The sequence below is a fragment of the Urocitellus parryii genome, chromosome 4, assembly GCF_045843805.1.
Source record: "Urocitellus parryii isolate mUroPar1 chromosome 4, mUroPar1.hap1, whole genome shotgun sequence".
NCBI lineage: Eukaryota > Metazoa > Chordata > Mammalia > Rodentia > Sciuridae > Urocitellus > Urocitellus parryii.
This window is the reverse complement of record NC_135534.1, coordinates 136,358,621-136,379,393: the sequence shown is the minus strand read 5'-3', so window position 1 is coordinate 136,379,393 and position 20,773 is coordinate 136,358,621. Positions and strand designations below refer to the sequence as shown.

Here is a 20,773-nt window from a genome sequence, read left to right as displayed (position 1 = left end):
TCAAATTCACCATGATACATCCATTCTGTGTAATATTTAACAGCAGCAGTATTTCAAGTAGCTGGCTCCAATAAGGACAATCCACTAGAAGAGATAAAAGTGTACCAGATTTCCCTTGTTATAGTTTCTGTTGCTCAGAAACTTCTATTTTTTTTTCCTATGGAGCCTCCTACCTTTTCTTTAGAATGGAGTTTTAAGGCCTCCTAGCTAAAGTTATTTCTTGAGTTGACTATATCTGCTTTCAAACTATGCAGTTACTTACTTGTGTACCTAATGACCAGCTTCTCTCAGCACTTCTGGTCTTATCAGAAAAAGAAAAGCTACTTCCCAGAGAATATTACCTATTTTCCTGAGTTCTTTTGTTCATCTGATTTCAAGCAAGGAAGCCTTTGGATAACTGTGAATAGAAACTAACTATCTTCTTTGCCATAAGACAAAACCATTTTCCTGAACTCATCTGAATAAAGGAGCCTATTTATGGGGTCTCAATTGCTGTCTTATATGTATCATGAAATACACAGCCTTGTAACCCTAAAGAAAAATATATAATGAGATGCAATTTCTCAAGTCCCCTTTATTGAAGCAGAGCTATATCATTCAACAGGAAATAAATTCACTTTCTAAAACAGGCATAAATAATTTTGCTACGAGATCTTATGCATATTCCTCGTTCTCTCAGTAACTTTCCAATATTTGATTTTTTAGTCTTACCTAATGTTAAATCAGAAATAATGTTTGCTGCCCCCACTCACAGGAGTAGTAGATTCTGCTAGAACCAGTCAGGATCCCTGTTCCTGTCAACGTTAACAGCACTCCAATTTCATAGAATTTTTGCATTTGCCCAGTGCTTGCGTAGAGTGGATTCTGCTTCATCATCATAAAATTATTTCAAGGCTCAGGTTTTGCTCTGAACATGGCATAAGAAATGTGCATAAATAAGACTCTTTTTTATGGCCATATCTCAACTACTTGTTTATGGTATATTTTTCCATCATTATATATTTATGAAATATGAATATTGGCTCTCTACTTGAATAAATTTCACCTGTTATTGATGATTTTACAGAAGTCAGTAAAAAAAGAACAGATCTCCCACTTTCCTTTACAATTCTTTAGTACACACTTTGTGCTACTTTGTCAATTAATTAAAGTTTCTTCTCTCAGTTTCATTTCACTCATTTCACAAATATTTATGGAAGCAGTCCCCCAAGCCAAGCTCTGCACCCACTGGAGAGAAATCATACCTTGAGCCCTGTGACTCTTCATGGTGTCCTGGGACAGGCAAGACAGACTTGACTCAAATGGAAAAAAAATTAAATCAGAATTTCTGTCTTTAATAGGTCATTTTAGTGGGTGGATATTTTATACTATATAAAAAATGATTAGTGCTTCCAAGCTGTTTAGTGGTTACTAATATATAGGGGTATTGATATCACATTTTGAATAAGCTTATCTGCCCAACAATATTCATTATATAATTATTTTCTCATTAGTATTTTCCAACAAAATAAATAACTTCTAATTTGAATTCATATATTTGATGTATTGTCAGCTGAAAAGGCAAAGATGTTTTTCTTGTACTATGTATCTTGATTATGGACAGACACACAATTTTGAGTACATCAAAATAACAGAAAATTTCTGTTACCGACCCAGTTGACCTTCACCGATCTAGTCCAATTTCCTCATTTATTAATATCATATCAGTATAACGTTTTTCCTGTTGACCTGACAATCTGTAGTTTAACTGTAGTAGCCTCTTTTCTAAACATCTATTTTGAGTGTTTCATGAGCAGGCTTTGTCCCTGGAAGGTAGAAATTGGATGGGAAAAGGAAACAAATTTATGGCCCTCATAAAGACTCAAGGTACTTTCCTACTTGATTCAAGTGGTTGCTTAACAGGCATGAAGTGCTGGTGGTATTTGATGACTCTTTTTGCTAATTTATGTCATCGTGGTTGTTGCGTGGATAGTTATTAGGGCGGGGAAGAGCAGGAGGAGCCAGCAGAGCTGAGGTAGGGCTCAGGTGCTCAGTGGGGGCTGCCCCAGGATTGCATTGACTGCCCAGAGCTCTTGACCTCCCTTACTCTACCCCTTCTCCAAACCCCCCAATCAGATCTTTAATCTTATTCTCCTAAACTGAGATAAGATGATGAGCTATGCTGCTTTAAAACCACTTGACATTAGCATGGGGGATATTTGAATACTGAATAGAGGTGGAAAGCCCAGCATAATATATTTATTAGAATTTTTAATATCCCCAAGGAAAGAAAATAATTGTAATATGTATGATGAGATGATGTAGGCTATTGCTATGTGATGACTGAGAATATCTGAGTTACTTGAGCTTTAACAAAAGATCTCCTCAGTTGTGTTTCCTTAAACTGAAACTTTTAGTTTTCTTTTTAAAAAGTGTTTTTACTTGTTAATTAACAGGCAATACTTGCAAATATTTATGAGCATGACATTTTCATACATGTATGAAATCAAGATAACCAATATTTCTATTTCCGTAACACTTGTATATGTCGAGAGGCTTTGAACTCCTATCTTCTATTCTTCATGACTTGAAAAATAGGTCAATGTCAACTCTCTGTCTGGATATCCTTTCTCCACCTCCCTCTATTCTTTCTTCCCACAAGCCTGAACTTGACATTCCTCTAGTATCATGTTTCTTCTGTATCACATGAGTCCCTCTGTCCCTTTTTTAAAAATTTATGTGATGTTAAGTAACTATAATGACATATACAGAATTGTTCATAGCCATTACCATCTTTTGATGAGTTTATTGATTAATAATTTCTATTTTCTTTATTCTTCTCTGGATATATTTAAGTTTTTTAGAATGAATATGCATTGCTTTTTAAAATCATGGTTAATAAAAGATGTAAAACTACATTATAAAAATCCTATGTGTGTCCTTGCCACAGCACAGCAGGCTTGTTATTTTTTGTTGAGTATGGCCTATCTAAGTACCTGATGGCAAAAATATTGAGCCCTTGCATTTACATAGTTTTTAGAAGATTTTCTCACATGGGACATATAATAATACTTTATGAACTTAGTGATGGTGACAGGACAGACTAAAATATCGCAAAATAAGGAAACTGTGGATTAGGTGTTTTGTTTGCTAAGAATTGTATGATTATCAAATAACATAAATAGAGCTATTTCTGAATCCTGGCACAGTTTTCTTTTTTTATGTGCTCTAATTTATATGTGTTCCCATGTGCATAAAATTCTGCAAAAGTTCCCAGGAAACCTATAAGAAAATGTAAGAGCCAGTTCCTACCATCACGCCATTTAAAATGTAGTAAGAATAAAAGAACACGTACTGACAGTTAATTAACAAGTCCATCCATGGCACAGATTAGAAAGTGCAGGGCCTAATACAGTGAGTGGTACACAGAAGGCACTGGAGGGAGGATGGATGGATGGATGGATGGATGGATGGATGGATGGATGGATGGGCGGACAGGCAGATAGATAACAGAAAGACAGATGGATTGATGAATTAAATACTTATAAAATACAAAGGAGAAAAGTTAATATTCACATATGGTTGAATTTCAATAAAAGCTTTGACTTCTTATTGTTCAGAAAATACTTCAGGAAGAACAAGATATATCAGCAAGAGCTTTAGGAACTTTGAATCTACAGAAAGTAGGAATGAAGGGTATTTCAAGCCAAAGGCTCATCATAAACAAAAGCAGGGAGACAGAAAGATCCAACTTTGACTAGAACCTGTAAGAGGAGCTTTACAAACACAAAGGGTTTGATGAGGAGACTGTTTTGAAAGGAGAATGGGACTATGTCAGAGGACATCATGAATTTCAAGCTGATGTACTTAAATAATCTATAAGCTCGGGAAGCTATAAAATTTTTTTGCATAAAGCAATTAATGTCATAATGAAAACTTTTAAGCAAACTCTGATAGAAGTATGTCTTCATGTTGAATATAAAGATAGAAGAGTTCAATACAAAGTGAAAATGTTAAACATTCAGATGTGATTTTAAGGTATTTTCAGAAAGAAATGCACGTGTAGTTTACTGTATCATTTAAATATTCCTCTACCTAATTGATATTTCTGAGCCAGTTACATCAAATTCAGCTTTAGATCAATAGGGATTCTAATTGAGAACAGATTCAAAGACAAGAAACTAGCACAAAGGTCTAGAGGCCTCCAAGTATCTATGCATATAGTTTAATAAATTTTTATATGCTAGGAGAAAGATCATAATTTATGTCTTCTGGGGTACTTAACCAAATTACTAGATATGTCAGAAAAAAATGATATTTCTTGCATGTTGAGTTCTACTTGCTGAGAAATTATCTATGATTTTCTTTACACCTATTAATTATTTTACCTCACAAAATCAATAATGTCATCATTTTTAAATACAAATGATTAACAACAGGTCCCTGAAGGAGACAAGGTGGGTTAGAATCCAGCTTGACCACAGACAGGCTAGTCAGTCTTGGCCAGGTTTCTCTCCATTCCTCAAGTTCTCTCCTCCATGAATGATGACAATAATCTCACTAACATCTTAAGATTGTAGGGAGGCTCAAATGTAAGAATATGGACAAGTATTCAACATGTAATAATAATGTATAAAAGATAGTCATATTATTAATAGTTGATGAATAATACACTTTCATCTTATTTATTTGTTTTGTTTTTTCAAATCTTTGCTAGGAAGTTAGGTAGGAGCCCACTGTTGTGTGTCTGAGGTCTCAGCTGAGTGACATGGTAACTCAGCCTGTGTAGTATAGGTTGCTACTAACCACAGCAAAGCTGACCAGCCTCTTGCCTTCTGCAGTGAGTCATCTCTATGGATTCGGACTGATGGATGCGGAAGCCATGGTGATGGAGGCAGAGAAGTGGACCACTGTTCCCCAGCAACACATGTGTGTGGAGAGCACAGACCGGCAAATCAAGTAATGTGTGCTGCCCGCTGACCACATGACAATGCCCCCAAAGGACAGAGGCGCATGTCCCCCTGTCACATGCAGGAGCTAAAAGCTTCTGTAGTTTGTTTCTGATGAAATTATAAAACTGTGATAGAATGTCTAGGATTCTAAGCTGTTCAATGTTCATTAGCATAATCCAGGATCCTTAAAAGGAAAGCATCCTTTCAAAGGGGATTTGGAGAGCCCCTTCCTGGTGGGCTTTCCAAAGCTTTCTACCCTGTCAGTATCTCTATTTGATGGTGCAAGAAGTTGGGATATTTAAAAAATAAAATTATTGAATGTTCTGGAAACTAAAGCACATGCATGCAGTTATCCAGAGAGTGGTGCAAAGCAAATGAGATTGCAACTTACTAGCAACTGTAGGGCCTATTCCCCAATGTTAGCTGCAAACTCAGAGCTATGTGGACAGCATTTACCAAACAATTGTGTGGAGTGGCTCCCGTGGGTAAATCCAAGGAAGAGCATTTCCTCTCAGTGGCCTGCTTAGTATTTGTTCTTGGCTATCTTCTTAGAGACTTTTCTTTCTGAAAAAAAAAAAAAAAAAAATTCTAAACCTGGTTCATGTTGAAACTCCAGTCACTATAAAACTTGAGGAAATTTTTTTAGGAAGCAGAAAAAAATGGACTCTCTCGGGTGAAGAATGAGAGGAAGAAAAAACAAAGGATTTAAAAATTAATCAGTATTCAACACTTATGTACCAAGCCAAGAGCTAGAAACTTTATGCATGTTTTCTACTTAAAACTTCCTAACAAATCAGGCCTGGTGGCACACACCTATAATCCCAGCTACTCAGGAGGCAGTGGCAGGAGGATCACTAGATAGAGGCCAGCCTGGACAGCTTTGTGAGACCCTGTCTCCAAAAGAAAAAAGAAAAAAAAGAAAAGAAGGGGGCTGGAGTTGTAGCTTGGTGATAGAGTACTTGCCTGGTATGTGTGAGGCACTGTATTCAATCCTCAGTGCCACATAAAAATAAATGAATAAAATAAAGATATTTTGAAAAAAGAGAAAGAAAAAATTTAACTTTCTAATTTCTATTTGACAAATGAGGCAATGGGATAAAATAAAATATTTGTTCATTCATTCACAAACATATTCATCAACTAAGCAACTACTTCTCTTGCACTTAAATACTAGGGAGGAAAAGGAGAATAAGAAATGTTCCCTGCCGTTATGAGGCTTAGAGTCTAGAGAGGGAGTCAAACAAAAATGCTAGAAGGCTGTAATAAGTAGTATGATTACAAATTACAAGCTAATTCTGAAAATTATAAAAGATAGGAAATTAAAGATAGGGAGCAAATCTCGCCTGTGGTTCAATGAAGGTCTCAGGGAGGTGAAATTTAAGCTTTGACATTGAAGGAGGAAGAAGAGCAACCACTGGATATGTGATAAATAGTACTTCAGGCAAAGTAGTGTGTGCAAATTCCTCAAGATGAGAAACCTGGATTATCCCAGAAGTTAAACGGATGCCAGTGTAGTTGGACCCCAGTGTTCAGGGGACAGTGGCACAGGAGGACACTAGAGAGGAAGGGAGGACCTTGTGAGAGGAAAGAGCACGCCTGGGGTTACAGCCAAGGAGTCTGTAGACCAGGAATGTGAAGCAAGGCGTTGCTCATTCCCCAGACTCCTCTCTACTGCAATGCAGTTATTCTCAAAGTATATTCCATAGATCGGCAGCATCACTGTCTCCCAGGAACTCTAAGTTAGAGATGAAACTTCCTGGGACCCACCCAGGCCTACTCAATCAGCCTCTCTGGGACTGCGGCCCAGCCATCTGTGTTTTAGCAAGGGGATTCCAATGCACACTTATGTTGGATGCCCACTTCCTGTATAAAGACAGTCACTAACCCTATATGTGGCCACCCATTTGGGTGTTAGCACTATGATCCTTTAATAACCAGTGGGCAGCTGCTTGCCCTACCATACTTAACACTCATTCCAACCTTCCAGGGTCACTCTGCTGAGTGCTGTTGCATAGTTTGCTCAAACACTCTTTTCTCTCTCTTCCTCTTTCTCTCTCTCTCGCAGAACAATTCGCCCCAACAGTGCAGTGCGCTCCATCTACAAGGCCTCGGGCTGCTCTGACAACCCCAACCACCACGTCAACTACCTGGAGCACGTAGTTGTGCGCATCACTATCACTCACCCCCGGAGGGGCGACCTGGCCATCTACCTGACCTCGCCTTCAGGAACCAGATCCCAGCTTCTGGCCAACAGGTACAGTGAGAGCCTCTGCCTCCTATTGTGGGGGTCACAGCAATGCTGAGCTGTCCTTAACAACAGAAAGGGACCACTGCTACTTACTCCTACCCCGAGAGCCAACTGAGGAGCCCCTAGCTGTCATGATCTCATGCTCATAAATCAGAGTGGGAAACTGCCTAACAACTATAAACAAGGGAAAGTATGGCATTTAGTAGTTGGATGATTAAAAAAACAAAACAAAACAAAAAAAAAACACTGCAGAAAAATCGAAGACCACTTGCTTTTTGCCCTGTAAAAGAATTGCAGAGCTCCAAGATGCCTTCCATTGTCTACTGACATTTGTTACAGATTAACTGAATTTGCTTGCCCAAGCACTTTCCTAAGTTAAAGGAAATTCTGTTTTCTAAAGCAGATGTTGAAACGTTTTTCTGCAAAGGGCCAGATAGTAAATATTTTGAGATTTGTAGGTCATGTCTATATCCCAGTGACTCAACTCTGCCATTAGAGTACAAAACTACCATAGAATAGAAACAAATGGTTGAGGACTGTTCCAATAAAACTTTATTTACAAACAGACAGTAGGTCACATTTGACCTGAGGCCTGTAATTTGCATATCCCTGTTTTTAAGGTTGACCCTTCAGTCTTTTTTGCCTTAGAGGGTACACAGCTTGTCTTTTTATCCTCTTTCCTTCTCGCTGTTCCCTCCTGAACATTTTACCACACAGGTAGGTAACTATATTGTATGTAGGCTGGTCCTGCAGAAGGAATAAGACCACAATGTTCTAGTACAGCTTTTTATTTTCTCTCTCTGTTGACATTTGGAGTGGTTGGAAGCCTGGAAGGGTGTTGTCACCGTTGGAACTAGACAGGGGAGATGTCAGTGTGTCTTTCAGGCCTTAATCTCATTTCCAAAATGAAGCTTCTTTAATTTGATTTTTTTGTTTGTTTTTTTCCCAGAGGAACATTTAATGGGAGAAAACCTCTTTCTCTCAGTAGCATATACAGTCCAAATAATGAAAGTGGACCTTTTATGTAAGTTCAACCACCTACCCACACTCCAAGTGTCATGGCAGTGGTGATCTTCGTGAGGACACTAACAATGAGCCAGCGGAGCCGAGAGGCCAGGGTCAATACAAGTTTGTAGAACCGAATGGGGATTTGCATTTTAAAAATCCTCAAATTTCATTCACGGCAAGAAGTGAGAAAAAGAGCAATAGCATTTCTAGGTGAGAGACTAGGCATACAGACTCTGAAATCATCAAGTGAGGTTTTATTTCTGTGCTTGAACTTGCTGTTTTCTTCTTTCATAATTAACATCTTCCATTAGGACATGGTGAAACCTGGTCTTAATACTTTTCATATGAGGTGCAGCTTTGCCAGGGTAAGTACGCAGGTGCAAGGAACGTCAGGTTTCCTTGGCATCAGCTCCTGGGGCATTTCCTCCATGCCCTCCTCCCAGTGTAGACAGAGGTCTCAGCTGCTGCCTGCCAGGTAATTGCCACTACCTGCCTGATGCTTCTTTCCAACAAGCAATTCCGTGATTAATGGAGGTCTTACCAGCTCTTGTTACCAAAGCCAGGGAAAGCCTTAATTTTTTTTTTTTTTGTTTTTTTCCCTTTGCTTTATGACTATTCCTCTGTGTTTAACTTTGAGTAATCTAGTGAAACACTACAAAGTGCAAAGGTTTGCTTCACATATGTAGCTCTTATGCCTTGAATCCCCTTCCTTGTAGAAAACAGTCCCTCCACTGTTGCTGTTTGCTTGGGAAACTCAGTCTCTTTTGCCTCTCGGGGCTCTTCCTGCATATTTTGCCTTTCATTGTTGGCTTCCCCCAAAAAATGACATCAGTGGGGAAACTTGCAAGCAGAGCAGCTATGGATTCCATCACAGGCATGTGGTGGATCGCAAGGTCACTGGCTTCAGGCTCACATACATTCTTCTGCAACTGACATCTGCTTTGCGCTTTGCAAAATGCTGAATGCAATAGTACTGCAGGACTCACATCAGAGATAAGAGAAAGGCGTCTCAGACATTAGTGACTTGTGCTCACAGGTTTACCTCAGTCTCCCCCATTAAGACCACTGGGAATAAGGTTTGCACCCAGGGTGCCCCAGTTGGAAACATCTTAACATTACTGCTCTTTGTATATCCTTTAACTTAGCTCTGAAAATACATAGCCATCAAAAAGAGGTAGCAACATTGGAGATTAGAGGCCCTGCAGGCACTGAGAATTGTAAAGGATGTTATGAATTCATCTACCTACAGCTCCCCAAAACGATCGCTCTGGGCAGCCAACCCTTTTAAATGTGAAACAGCTGCACCCAGTCCCATAGCCACCAGTGGCCCCCTTCCAGGGCCAGGCTCCCCAGTTCTTGTTGTGCTTCACATTGGCAGTCTCCCTCCTACCCAGGCAGCTAGAGAAAGACAGAGGTTTTTGGCATTCTTTCCTTCTGGCATATTCTGAAGATTTCATTTTATTAGAGGAAATCTCTAGTCAAAACCTCTCAGTCTGACCTAGTGGCAAGGAGTCCTTGCGTCTTCTCACCTTGGCCCTGAATCAAAGCACAGTCCCAGAACAGGGAGCTGAGAACAGGGAGCACAGAAAGAGACAGAGGGGCGGGAGGAGGAAAGACAAGCTTTGCTCCTATGTCCTTCGGTTTGGTCTGCAAGGCACTACTTCTCCCCCAGGGAAAAAGGTGGCATTTTAGAAGGAATTCATTTGTCAGAGTTTATTCATAAGAGCCATTGTTTTAGTCAGCTGTTGCATCGCTGTGACCAAAATACCTGACAAGAACAACTTAGAGGAGGAAAAGTGTGTTTTGGCTTGTGGTTCCAGACGTTCAGTCCGTGGTCTGGACTCCATTGCTTTGAGCCTAAAGTCAGGCCATGGTGGAAGGGTATGGTGGAGGGAGGTTGCTCTGCACGTGGTGGCCAAGAAGCAGAGTGGTGAGGAAGAGAGTTTGCAGGGAAAATGAATCTTTACCAGGGCTGAGCCTAGTGACCCACCCTCTCCAGCCCCTCCCTACCTGCCTACAATTACTACGCGGTCAGTCCATTCAAAGAAGGATGTACTGATTAGGTTACACTGCTCATACCTAATCATTTCATCTCTGAATATTCCTGCATTAATAGAAGAGAGGGACACCTCTTATCCAAATTCTAACATCAATAAATGGTTTCCTTGTTGGACACTTATCTTTGTTTCACAGAAGTCAAGATTTCTAAGAAAATCATATAAAGCAAGTTAAAAGTAGGGATTACAAAAATTTAAAACCAAGTTTTCCAGGGCTGGGGTTGTGGCTCGGCAGTAGAGCACTTGCCTAGCACGTGTGAGGCACTGGGTTCGAGCCTCAGCACCACATAAAATAAATAAATAAACAAGATAAAGGTATTGTGCCATCTGTAACTTAAAAAAAAAAAAATTCTCCTAGCAAGGATGATTAGAGATGAAGATTTAGACTTCTACCAGCTGCCCCACCTCTCTCTTATCCTTCCAGGAGGTGCAACTCTCTTCTCACAAACTTAGAATTCCCCACACTGCATGCTTTAGTAGCCTGGCAGCCAGCATGGAAAACTCCCCATGGCTTTCAAAGCAGTCCCTCTACCCTATAGTTCACTCATAGCCAACTACAGAAGGAAGGGTGCTGGGAGCCAGCTGGGACCCAGAATCGGGGGGCACAGTCAGGGTCATCTCCCCTTTGTGATGAAAAGAATAGAGACAGACCTTCAGTATAACCCAGGGAGGAGAGCCGAGATGACCGAGACTCTCCATGCCTTGTTATCTGAGACCCCTCGTCAGGTGTTGACAAAACATGCAGTCTACTTTTTGGACCTGAAAACCTGATCACTTTTCAGGGCTGGCTTTGCACAGGTCCTTGGTCATTTTCCTAGACATTTCACTGAGGAATTTTTTTTCAGAATTGTTTGTCCCCTCACCGCAGCGATTCCTTGACGGTCTGTTTTGTGCAAAGTGCTGAACACTTTGACACGTCTGTGTGGGCCGTCTGGAGCCCCTCAGTGGCTCCCTGTCTTAGCTGATGGGCACTTGCCCGAACTCCCGTGGAGAACAGCTGTTGGAGGGAGAATGTTTACCCAAGCGTCTGCAGGTGCTAAGCACTGGAAGGCACTCAGCAGCATTTAGAAATCTAGTCCAACTTGAGCTTCTTGCCCCATTAGCCCAGCAGGCAACCTTCCCTGGCAAACCACATGGATAATTTAGTGGGTTGGAGCCATGAGTCAACAGAGCAGTGCTAGTGTGGACAAATGGTAGTTCCTTCTCTCGCCTTTGTTCTCCCCTTGCCTTCCCACCCTTTCAGTCCCCCTCTTGGCCTCTATACCCTGCTTAACAAAAAGCCAAACAGAATATTCAGAGCAAATGGTTTATTTTGATGGAGACCACCGAGATCAGGCATGCAGGGAGAAGCAAGGGGAGTTTTGGTCCTTTGAAGACATCTTTAGAGCCAGGCACAGTGGTATGTAGACACATGTAATCCCAATGAATTGGGAGGCTGAGGCAAGAGAATCACAAGTTTGAGGCCAGCCTCAGCAATTTAGCAAGGCCCTAAGCAACTTAGCAAGACCCTTAGCAAGACAAAATAAAAGGGGCTAGGGATATAGCTCAGTGGAAAAACATCCCTTGGTTCAATCTCCAGAATCAAAAAAAAAAAAAAAGAAAATAAAGAAAGATAAGAGCAGATTTCAATGGAAGCTTTTACACTACAGCATTCAAATTCTGCTTTTGTAAAAATTTTTCAAACAGAAGTTTGTCCCATCAAATTCTTCCATCAACTCTATTTGTTAGACTTATGAAAAGCTGCCTTTTTTTTTTCTGCCTCAATCTCTCCCACTCTCAACTCATTCCGTTTTAGATTCAGCTTAGCTCCATGGTACTCTGTTCCAAATTTTGAGCACCAACTGAAAGCTGAAACTTTGCCTCCTTTCCAGATTTGTAATCTCAGTATAGTCTCGAGTAGAGAGAAGTTTGCTTTCTAATCTGTATAATTAACTGCATCTAAAATGTAGCATTCATACTTTAACCACTGTTGTCACTGCCCTAGCCAAATGTCCAAGAACAGATAGTTGACTTGAATGTAAGTGCCTGAGGACTTACAGCAAAAACTACACTTTTACATTAAAAATTTGACATTCCAATGAGGCTCCATGAGGAGAACCTGTTTCCTTTATTCAAAAAGGAAATTCTAATTCTTTGGAATTAGACAGAGGTTCAACTCTCTTGACTTCAACGATTTCTGTTTAAATTTGGAGAAGTACATTTCCTTATTTATAAAATAGATGTAACAGTGTCTGCCTCACGAGGTTAGTACAAGCATTAAACCGGATAACAGACAGCAAGTACTTAGCTCAGTACCTAGCAAGGTAAGCACTTAGTAAGAAGTGTTTACACAGTGCCTCTGAAAGCACCTGGTGAAAGGGTCTATCAAACACAAATGGCCAGTTCACTATCCCTGAGATTCCAATCCTGTAGGTCTAGGGTCATCTCCCAGGATTTGCGTTTCTAATGTGCTCCCAGGAGACAGTAAAGCTTCCTGTCCATAGATTACACCTTGGCCCCATATAAGCTCACTCAGCTTTTTCACACACATATTCTTGATATTTTTGTGTCATAATAAGACTTGTGAGTAATATGCTGCTGGATGTTGTGTAAATAATTTACAAAGGAATCTATAATATAAAACAGATTCTTAGGTAAAAGTCATCCACTACAAAATGGAACAAAGCTTCAAGAAGACCAATATTTATATCATATACCCACAAGAAGGAATGCACGTGGGGTTAGTGAATGACTTGATAATAATATGCATATTGAAACACAAAAAATAAATAAAGTCATCATTTCAGATTTTCCAAACTTCTAGAACACCCAGTACCTTTCTTTCAACCTTTCTTAAATAAGCAATTTAGATTAGGAAAGAGAAAAGACAAATAGTGCATTTTAAATACCTTCTATCAGAAACAAATGATCTGATCATTACAGAGACCAAACATCTAAAGAAAACCGAACACTCAATTACAGTTGAACCCAATGAATGTTTCAGGCATTCAGTCTGCTGTACCTTTTCAATTATAATGAGGCATTTAAAAATTATTAAAAAAATAAATAAAATAGAAAAAGGAAATCTTCTGAGGATATTGGTCTAATTTCATAGTGAGAAATACTCTTCAAGTAGCTGTGGGTAATTCTAAAATAAAGATCCACCTACAATTTTAGAAATAATTATATGGTAACACATGGCTATTGATATTTTTAAATGCCTTGTTATTTAGCTGCCGTATCATCATAAAGGAATTTTGTAGTCTGATACATTGGCTAAACTCTGTAAGTGAAAGGGGAAAAAGCTTACAGTAATTGCATGAGTTATTTCTTGAGTTAATTCCTCAAAAGGATGTACTACACTTAATGGAAGTCTTTTCTCCCAGGCTTCGTTCAGAGCAACTTATTTGAAAATTGCTCTCAGGGATAGAGCTGTGGGCACCATTTTAATAACTGGGTGTGTAATCTGTGCCACATATATCGTTTTATCCACATAATTATGAGGTCAGCTTTGACAAAACTGGATTTCACTACAGCAGAAGTGAATCCACACATGGAGTTTATCCACTCTGACTTTCAGCACACTGCCTCTGTTTTAATAATACTTTACCAACACTAATAATGTTGGCATGTATCAGGATTCCCCTCTGTTGGCACAGTATAGATGTTTAAACTGGGCAATCAACTTGATAAAGGGTGACCCTACAACTACCTCCTTCACAGATGTCCATAGTTTCACACTTGATTGTTTTGGGCAAATATGTTCTTTGCAACACCAAGCTAATCTACAATCTACATTGCCTTTTATTATACACAAAGGATGCAATTTTTTAAAATGGTACAATGCTCCAAATATGGAATAATCCACATATTAAATCAGAATGAAAATACGAAAGCATACATCCCCATTTGAATCATCTGTGCCTATAAAGACAGGCTGAGACTGGAAATATAACTGTCCCTTAGGTTGACACCACAACAATCCGTATCTGTTTCTTTCCCCAGCAACTCTTTTGGCAAAAAGCAATGGTCACGTTCGGCTTACATTTTCATTTCTCACTTCAACTTTTATATTCACACAAAATCAATGAACATTCCAAGTCTGTAAAGTGAAGCAACCAAGGGCTGGGAAACTACTTAGCCACAGACCTAGGCAAATGTAGACAAAGCCCATTTCTATTTGAGCTTTGAAACACTGATTTGAATTGTGATTTGCAAATATTTCTCTTTGGCACCCTGTTTATATTTAAGTTTTTGTCCCAAATGTGATTAGAAAGTGAATGGTACCAAGAGAGTGGTTTTCAAAGGTGGACAAGAAAGGGTGGAAGGGAGGAAACATGGGGCTGTTAATCCAGCAGTGAAATAATTGACCCGTGAGTAATTAGAAGTTGGCTGAGGCTGTGGAAACAAGGCTGCCCCTCATGTGATGGCAGCCTCGAGTCTCCTTTGTAGTTTTTGGATGTGAGGCAATGAGCCAAATGTTCTGTCTAAACTGTTTGGGAACTGCTTTTAAGTTCAGCACTCTAGGAGAGGTATTATGTGACAAGTTATTGCTTCACTGCCCTCGAATGGCACCAAGGCCTCAAGGAATTAGAGGGCGAGTTAGAGCTGCAGAAGGTAAGGAAGTGGCTTCAAATTGGTGTTTTGCCTCTACCCATTTCCATGTCAGCACATTTCCCCAGTAACATACCTGGCAGGAAAGGCAACCTGGAGAAAGTTCTTCTTCCTCTGTCTTTTGCCCAGCATACACACATCCTAGGTGTTCAGTGAAGGAGTCTATGGATATAGTCCATTACATAATGGCCCAGCAATTTTTTCTTGGCCAAGTCCTCTTGTAAGCCATAAACTTAAGAAAACAGTCTTCTTGTGGTTGTGCACTGGATCATGGATTCTCCCTAAAAATGAACCATTCTGACTCTATGGAGAACCAATTATGGTAGTAAAGCAGTTACAAGAAGAAGAGACCATTTACATCCCTGTCATTATAGAGGAACACCACCAGATCCACTGTGGGCCTCAATGATGTGTTGTACAATTGTGTTCAAAGAGGTAACCTATATAGATAGTATATGAATATTCTAAAGAAAAAAAAAGACGAGGCTTCATTAGCCTACTCTTAGATTTGAAAATCACTGCCTGCCATTAACTCCATTAAGAAGATTAACAAAGCACATTTGCATATTCCAAAGATCTGAATTATTTTCCACTAAAGGGATCTGTGTAATTTTGTTTAATTCAGTCTTTCCAGAATTTTTGACAAATACAATTGAGAAAGCTGTGTAATAATTTTAATTTTCTTTCTTTGAAGGGCTCAGGAACACATAGCAGGTGGTTTTCTTGTTTATTGTCTTTCTCTAGGGAATAGGGTGTCAGCTATTCACCCACTAGCACATCCAAATTTGTACTACTGCACCCTTCAGCTACAGAATTCAACTAACATTTTAGAGGGAGCCTCAAATACATTAATCGAATTGCTTTTTTAAAAATCGGATATCTAATACACCAAGTTTTAAGGAAGTTAAAGCAGTTTTGTTTTGTTTTTTGGGGGTTTTTTTTTTTGGTTTTAAGAAAAGCATATATGAGCTTGGATTGCAGGGCTTGCCTTGCACATGTGAGGCACTGGGTTCAATCCTAGGCACCACATAAAAATAAATAAATAAAATAAAGGCATTGTGTCCATCTACAATTAAAAATATTAAAAGAAAAAAAAAGAAGAAGAACATATTTCCTTCCAAAGGGAAGATCTACATAAAAGGTCAAATTGTAACAATTTACTTGGGGAACATGAAATTAAAGCAAGAAGAGTTGATTGCCACCAACATCCAGTTGCCATGGCCTTTAGCTCTCATTCCCTCTGAAGAGCAGTAACTGGACGTGACTGCTACTAAGACAGTGCTAGAGATATTTTCCTTCTCTGTTTGCCTCTTTGATCCTCAACTTATTCTTACTTTGTCATTTTTTTCAATAAAACAGTAAATGTACATAATCTGAAAAAAGAAAAGCAGTAAAAAACATCTATATCTTGCCCCATCATTTGCTTTCCACTTCCATGTCCCATCTTTACAGATGTCTTTGACACCTTTTGGATAGTTATTTGTGTAGTCACATTTATTAGCATAGATACCTATATAAATGATATGCCTGTTTCTCACTGTACCTGATTTTACACATTATTGACAACTCTTTACCCTTGATAAGGATTTTCTTTCACATTTTGTATGCCTCAGGATTCCATCACAGCAAGCAGAATAATTCTAGCTATTTCAAGCAGAAAGCTATTTCATATAGGGAATTAAGAGCTTAAAAAATGTCTTAGAAAGGCCAATAAAGCAGACTCTTAGCTGGGATTCCAGGCAGGACTATCTCAAGTGGATAAGAGTAGCAGGCAGTCTTGATACTGAGCCATAATTTCTATATAATACAATTCACCTTTTTAGGAGAATAATTCTGTGAGCCTTGACAAACTAAATAGCTATATAACCATTACTTTCAAATTATAAAACAATTCTATCACCCTCAAAATTTGTCCTATGCATCTTTTCATGTCCCCTCCCCAGTCCCTGGCAACTACTCATCTGTTTTTTACTTATAGTTTTGCTGTTTCTAGAAATTGGTATAAATGGAATCATATGGTATATAGTTTTTGTGGGTGGTTTCTTTCACTTAACATAATGCTTTTAAATTCATTCATGTTGGTGTATATATTGATGGTTCATTAGTCTTTTGTTACTGGGTAGTATTTCATTGTATTCATATTCTGTAATTTGTTTACCTGTTCACCAGTTGATGGTCATTTGAGTTGTTTTCAGTATTTGGCAATTATGGACATCCACATGGAAATTTTTTTTGTGGACCTATGTGTCTTCATTTCTCTTTGGTGAATATCTGAAAAAGAGATCATTGCGTTTTATGGTAACTGTTTGTCCCTGTAAGTACTCTTAAACTATCTTCCAGATCCTTTGTGCCATTTTCACATTCCCCTCAAGCATGTGAAGAAGTTCCAGTTGCTCCACATCTTCAGTGATTCTACTGAAGTTTTGTGGGTGGAGCCTTGGCCTGCTTTACCTGCTTCCCAAATGGTTGTCCCTGAGGTTTGATATTGCATGGCCAGTCCCAGATCAGTTTGCTTGTGGTAGAGCAATGATATACGTATGGATCTACTAGTTGGTGAGACCTAAGATAAAGTTAAGCTCCATGCTTACCTTACCTAAACACTCTGATGGATACAAAAAGACCATTGATGAGGCCTTCAATGTACTCTCACTGAATCTGAAAGAGCGTACAACAGTGGTTGTGGTTCTCTTTCAGGCTATTTGATCATTCCATGGAAGGATTTAAAAACTGGGAGTTCATGACCATTCACTGCTGGGGAGAACGAGCTGCTGGTGACTGGATCCTTGAAGTTTATGATACTCCTTCCCAGCTGAGAAACTTCAAGACTCCAGGTGAGAACCCCTGTTCTATAAATTAGTTTATTCAGCAAGAAAACGATAGAGTATGTTTTAGCCAAAGAGCATTCCATACTTGTCTTAATCTGTTTAGTGATGCTACAACAAAATCCCTGATACTTTCCAAAAAAAAAAAAAAAAGAGGTTTATTAAGCTCCCCCTCCTGAAGTTTCAAGAACATGGCACATTCAGACTGATCAGCATGGGCCATAAAAAAAAAAAAAAAAGAACATGGCACCAGCATCTGCTCAGCTCTAGTGACAGCCTCATGGTCGGTGGCATCCCACTGGTGGGAGCATGTGTGAAAGTGATGAACTGTGTGTGCAGAGAGGACAAATTATATAAAGTGCACTACTCTCTCAAAAATTAATTCACTTCTGCAAGACCCAACCCATTAGACTAGTATTAATCCATTCATGAGAGTGGTGCTCCCATGATCTAGTTATCTTCCACTGGGCCCCACCACCTCACCACCAACACACTGGGGACCAAACTTCCAGCACGTGAACCTCTGGAGGCTAAACCATGTCCAAACCATAGCAACACATAGCATACTTCAACATGGTCTTTTTTCACATGATTGATTTCATGTGTGTTTTGAATTGTCTGTACACATTCCAGTTTTCAAAAATACAGTTCTCAAGAAATTAAAAGATAATAATTTAGAAAAAGAAATAAGCAGAAAAAATTTAGATGTAAGTATAGGACCAAACATGGCAGCAATTGATTTATGTTTCAGAATAGATGATCCACATCTCTAACCTTTGCCTGTAAATAAGACATCCTTGTCCACCCACTATGATTTAAATTGCATGGTCATAATTTCTACACAAGAACAGATAGGTATCCTTAGTTATTTCCTTTTATTTCTTCTGTTTTCTCTAAATTTAATTTTCAGTTCTGACAAGACATTGAGCTTGGCCTACACCAACTAATCTCATTATCACTAAAGAAAATAAATGATGATATTCTGCCCTGCCTGAGCCTAAGAGCCAAGGAAAAAGAAAACCTTGATACACAAAGTATGGAAATTAGAATGGTAACAAAGGTCTCTTTAGTTAGGTGCACAGAATATATGAAGCTTGTTTGTAACACAAAGTAAAGAAAGTACGGATGCAGCATTGGTGGGAGATTGTGTTGCCCCTGACAGAGCTCTGCAGAGCAGCTGGCTCAGAAATGAATGACCGTTTGATAACTACCCAGCTTCCCCACCCATCCATGGACACACCTTCAACCATTGGGTAAAGCCGTCCTTTACAACGCTCTGTACAGTCCATCTACAGAATCATACCTGGGGAAAAATTTTAGTACTGACATCCAGTACCTGCCCTCTGCTGATTCCAGAATAAATTAACCCAAATATTTATCAATCTTAAAGAGTGTGCACCATTTGGATTCCATGGGCTGCATGGGGCAGAGAAGGCACTCAACAGAATACCGGGAGAAAGCACAGGTTTCCCAGCATTTTGCCTGCCTATCCAGGAAAGATACTCATTCTGGGAGATCCATTTTTTACCACTACATTTTGGTTCTCTCTTCTCCCCCAGTTGTGTGAGGGGGTTCATCTATGTTGCCACAGTAGTCCCTTTATCAGGAAGACCAAAATCTGAATGGTGAATCAGAATAAAAGTCGTATTAAAGAGCATCCATGTCTACCTCACCTCCAGCCTGCAGCCTGAATATAAAGGGGGCCAAGGTTTTATCCAGAAACCAAATATTTCACCAAGGCAGGGCTGGTAGAGAAGACAGATGATAGACCACAGTTTCTAGACACAGCCTCTCCATCATAATCTGCCTGATTCCTAGGTTCTCCCTCTCTCCTTTCCTCTTCTTTTTCATGCTTCACGTCTTCGTTTTGACCTGGTCATGGCACTTAGAAGGAATGACAGTGTGTTGACTGGGCTGGCTGCCCTGACCAAAGGGCAGGTCATCCATGGGCAGACATCACTGCAGGGCTCCATGTCAAGAGATCCTATAGAAACAAATACTGTCCAAATGCACCAGTGCAGACAAAAGGGTGCATTATCTGTTGAGAATTTTAAATAGTTAACAAAACTAAGTAAAAGTGACTCTCTTCTTTATTACCACCAGGAATTCTGCCCTCACGGCAAGACCAGACTGCTCCCATGCTACCAGTTAGCCAGACCCAGCAGACAAGTCAGGGGCTATGAATGTAAAACCCCTCTGTCCTCAAGGAGTTTGGAGTCTACCCAGAATCAATATAATTATCTGTGTTGAGAGCTCTTTGCAATAACTTAGATAATCTAGCCTTGGCTATTTCATAGCATTGGTTTCTCTTTATATAGTCAGCACTCTGTATCTACAGGTGCTGCGTGGTCCACATTCATGAATTCAACCACCTTGGATGAAAATATTTGGAAAAAAAGTTATATCTGTACTAAATATTCACAGATTTTTTTCTTGTCAATATTCTCTCTACAATACGGTATAACAACTATTTACATACCATGCATATTGTAGTAGGTATAAGTATTCTATGAATGGCTTGAAGTATTTGAAGTATAAGAATAAGTGTAGGTTGTGTGTAAATACTATTGCCATTTTATAAAAAGGTCTTGAGCATCCATGGATTTTGGTATCTTCGGGGGATCCTGGAATCAATCACCCATGGAAACCAAAAGACAACTGTTCTATTGATTTTTTAAAAAAATATTTTTTGTTATAGTTGGACACAATATCTTTATTTTGCTTATTTATTTTTATGTGGTGCCAAGGATCAAAACCAGTTCCTCACATGTGCAAGACAAGTGCTCCACCACTGAGCTACAACCCCAGCCCCACAACTGTACTGTTTAAATGCTCATATTTAACCCCAGTCACTGTCCATCATTTTAGAGATTTTTTTTCATGCCAAAGACAGGTTTTGTGTATTTTTTTTTCCATACCAGAGAACATATGATTTCATGTCAACCAGTCTTTCATGTCAAGGTTAGTTACACCTTTGGTAAGGAACTTTCACTTTCCCATTTATGGGTGTGTTTGTGTGGTGCATGGGTGTGCACTTACACATTTCTGTGTTTGTTTCTATGTCATAAGATCCTGTGGTAGATTTCTCCCTATCTGATTAGTGATGGGTGTCTT

The 20,773-nt window shown here is 39.3% G+C and overlaps 1 protein-coding gene across 4 annotated transcripts in view; it reads left to right on the top strand.

Moving 5' to 3' along the window:
* The window catches only part of Pcsk5 (proprotein convertase subtilisin/kexin type 5), a 427,339-nt gene that overhangs the window by 245,249 nt on the left and 161,317 nt on the right, over window positions 1-20,773 (top strand). For all 4 annotated transcript variants that reach the window (XM_077797818.1, XM_077797817.1, XM_026394020.2 and 1 more), the window contains exons 11-13: window positions 4,821-4,938; window positions 6,997-7,185; window positions 17,532-17,668. In XM_077797818.1, coding sequence (XP_077653944.1) covers window positions 4,821-4,938; window positions 6,997-7,185; window positions 17,532-17,668 — 444 coding nt within the window. The remainder of the gene's footprint in view (window positions 1-4,820; window positions 4,939-6,996; window positions 7,186-17,531; window positions 17,669-20,773) is intronic.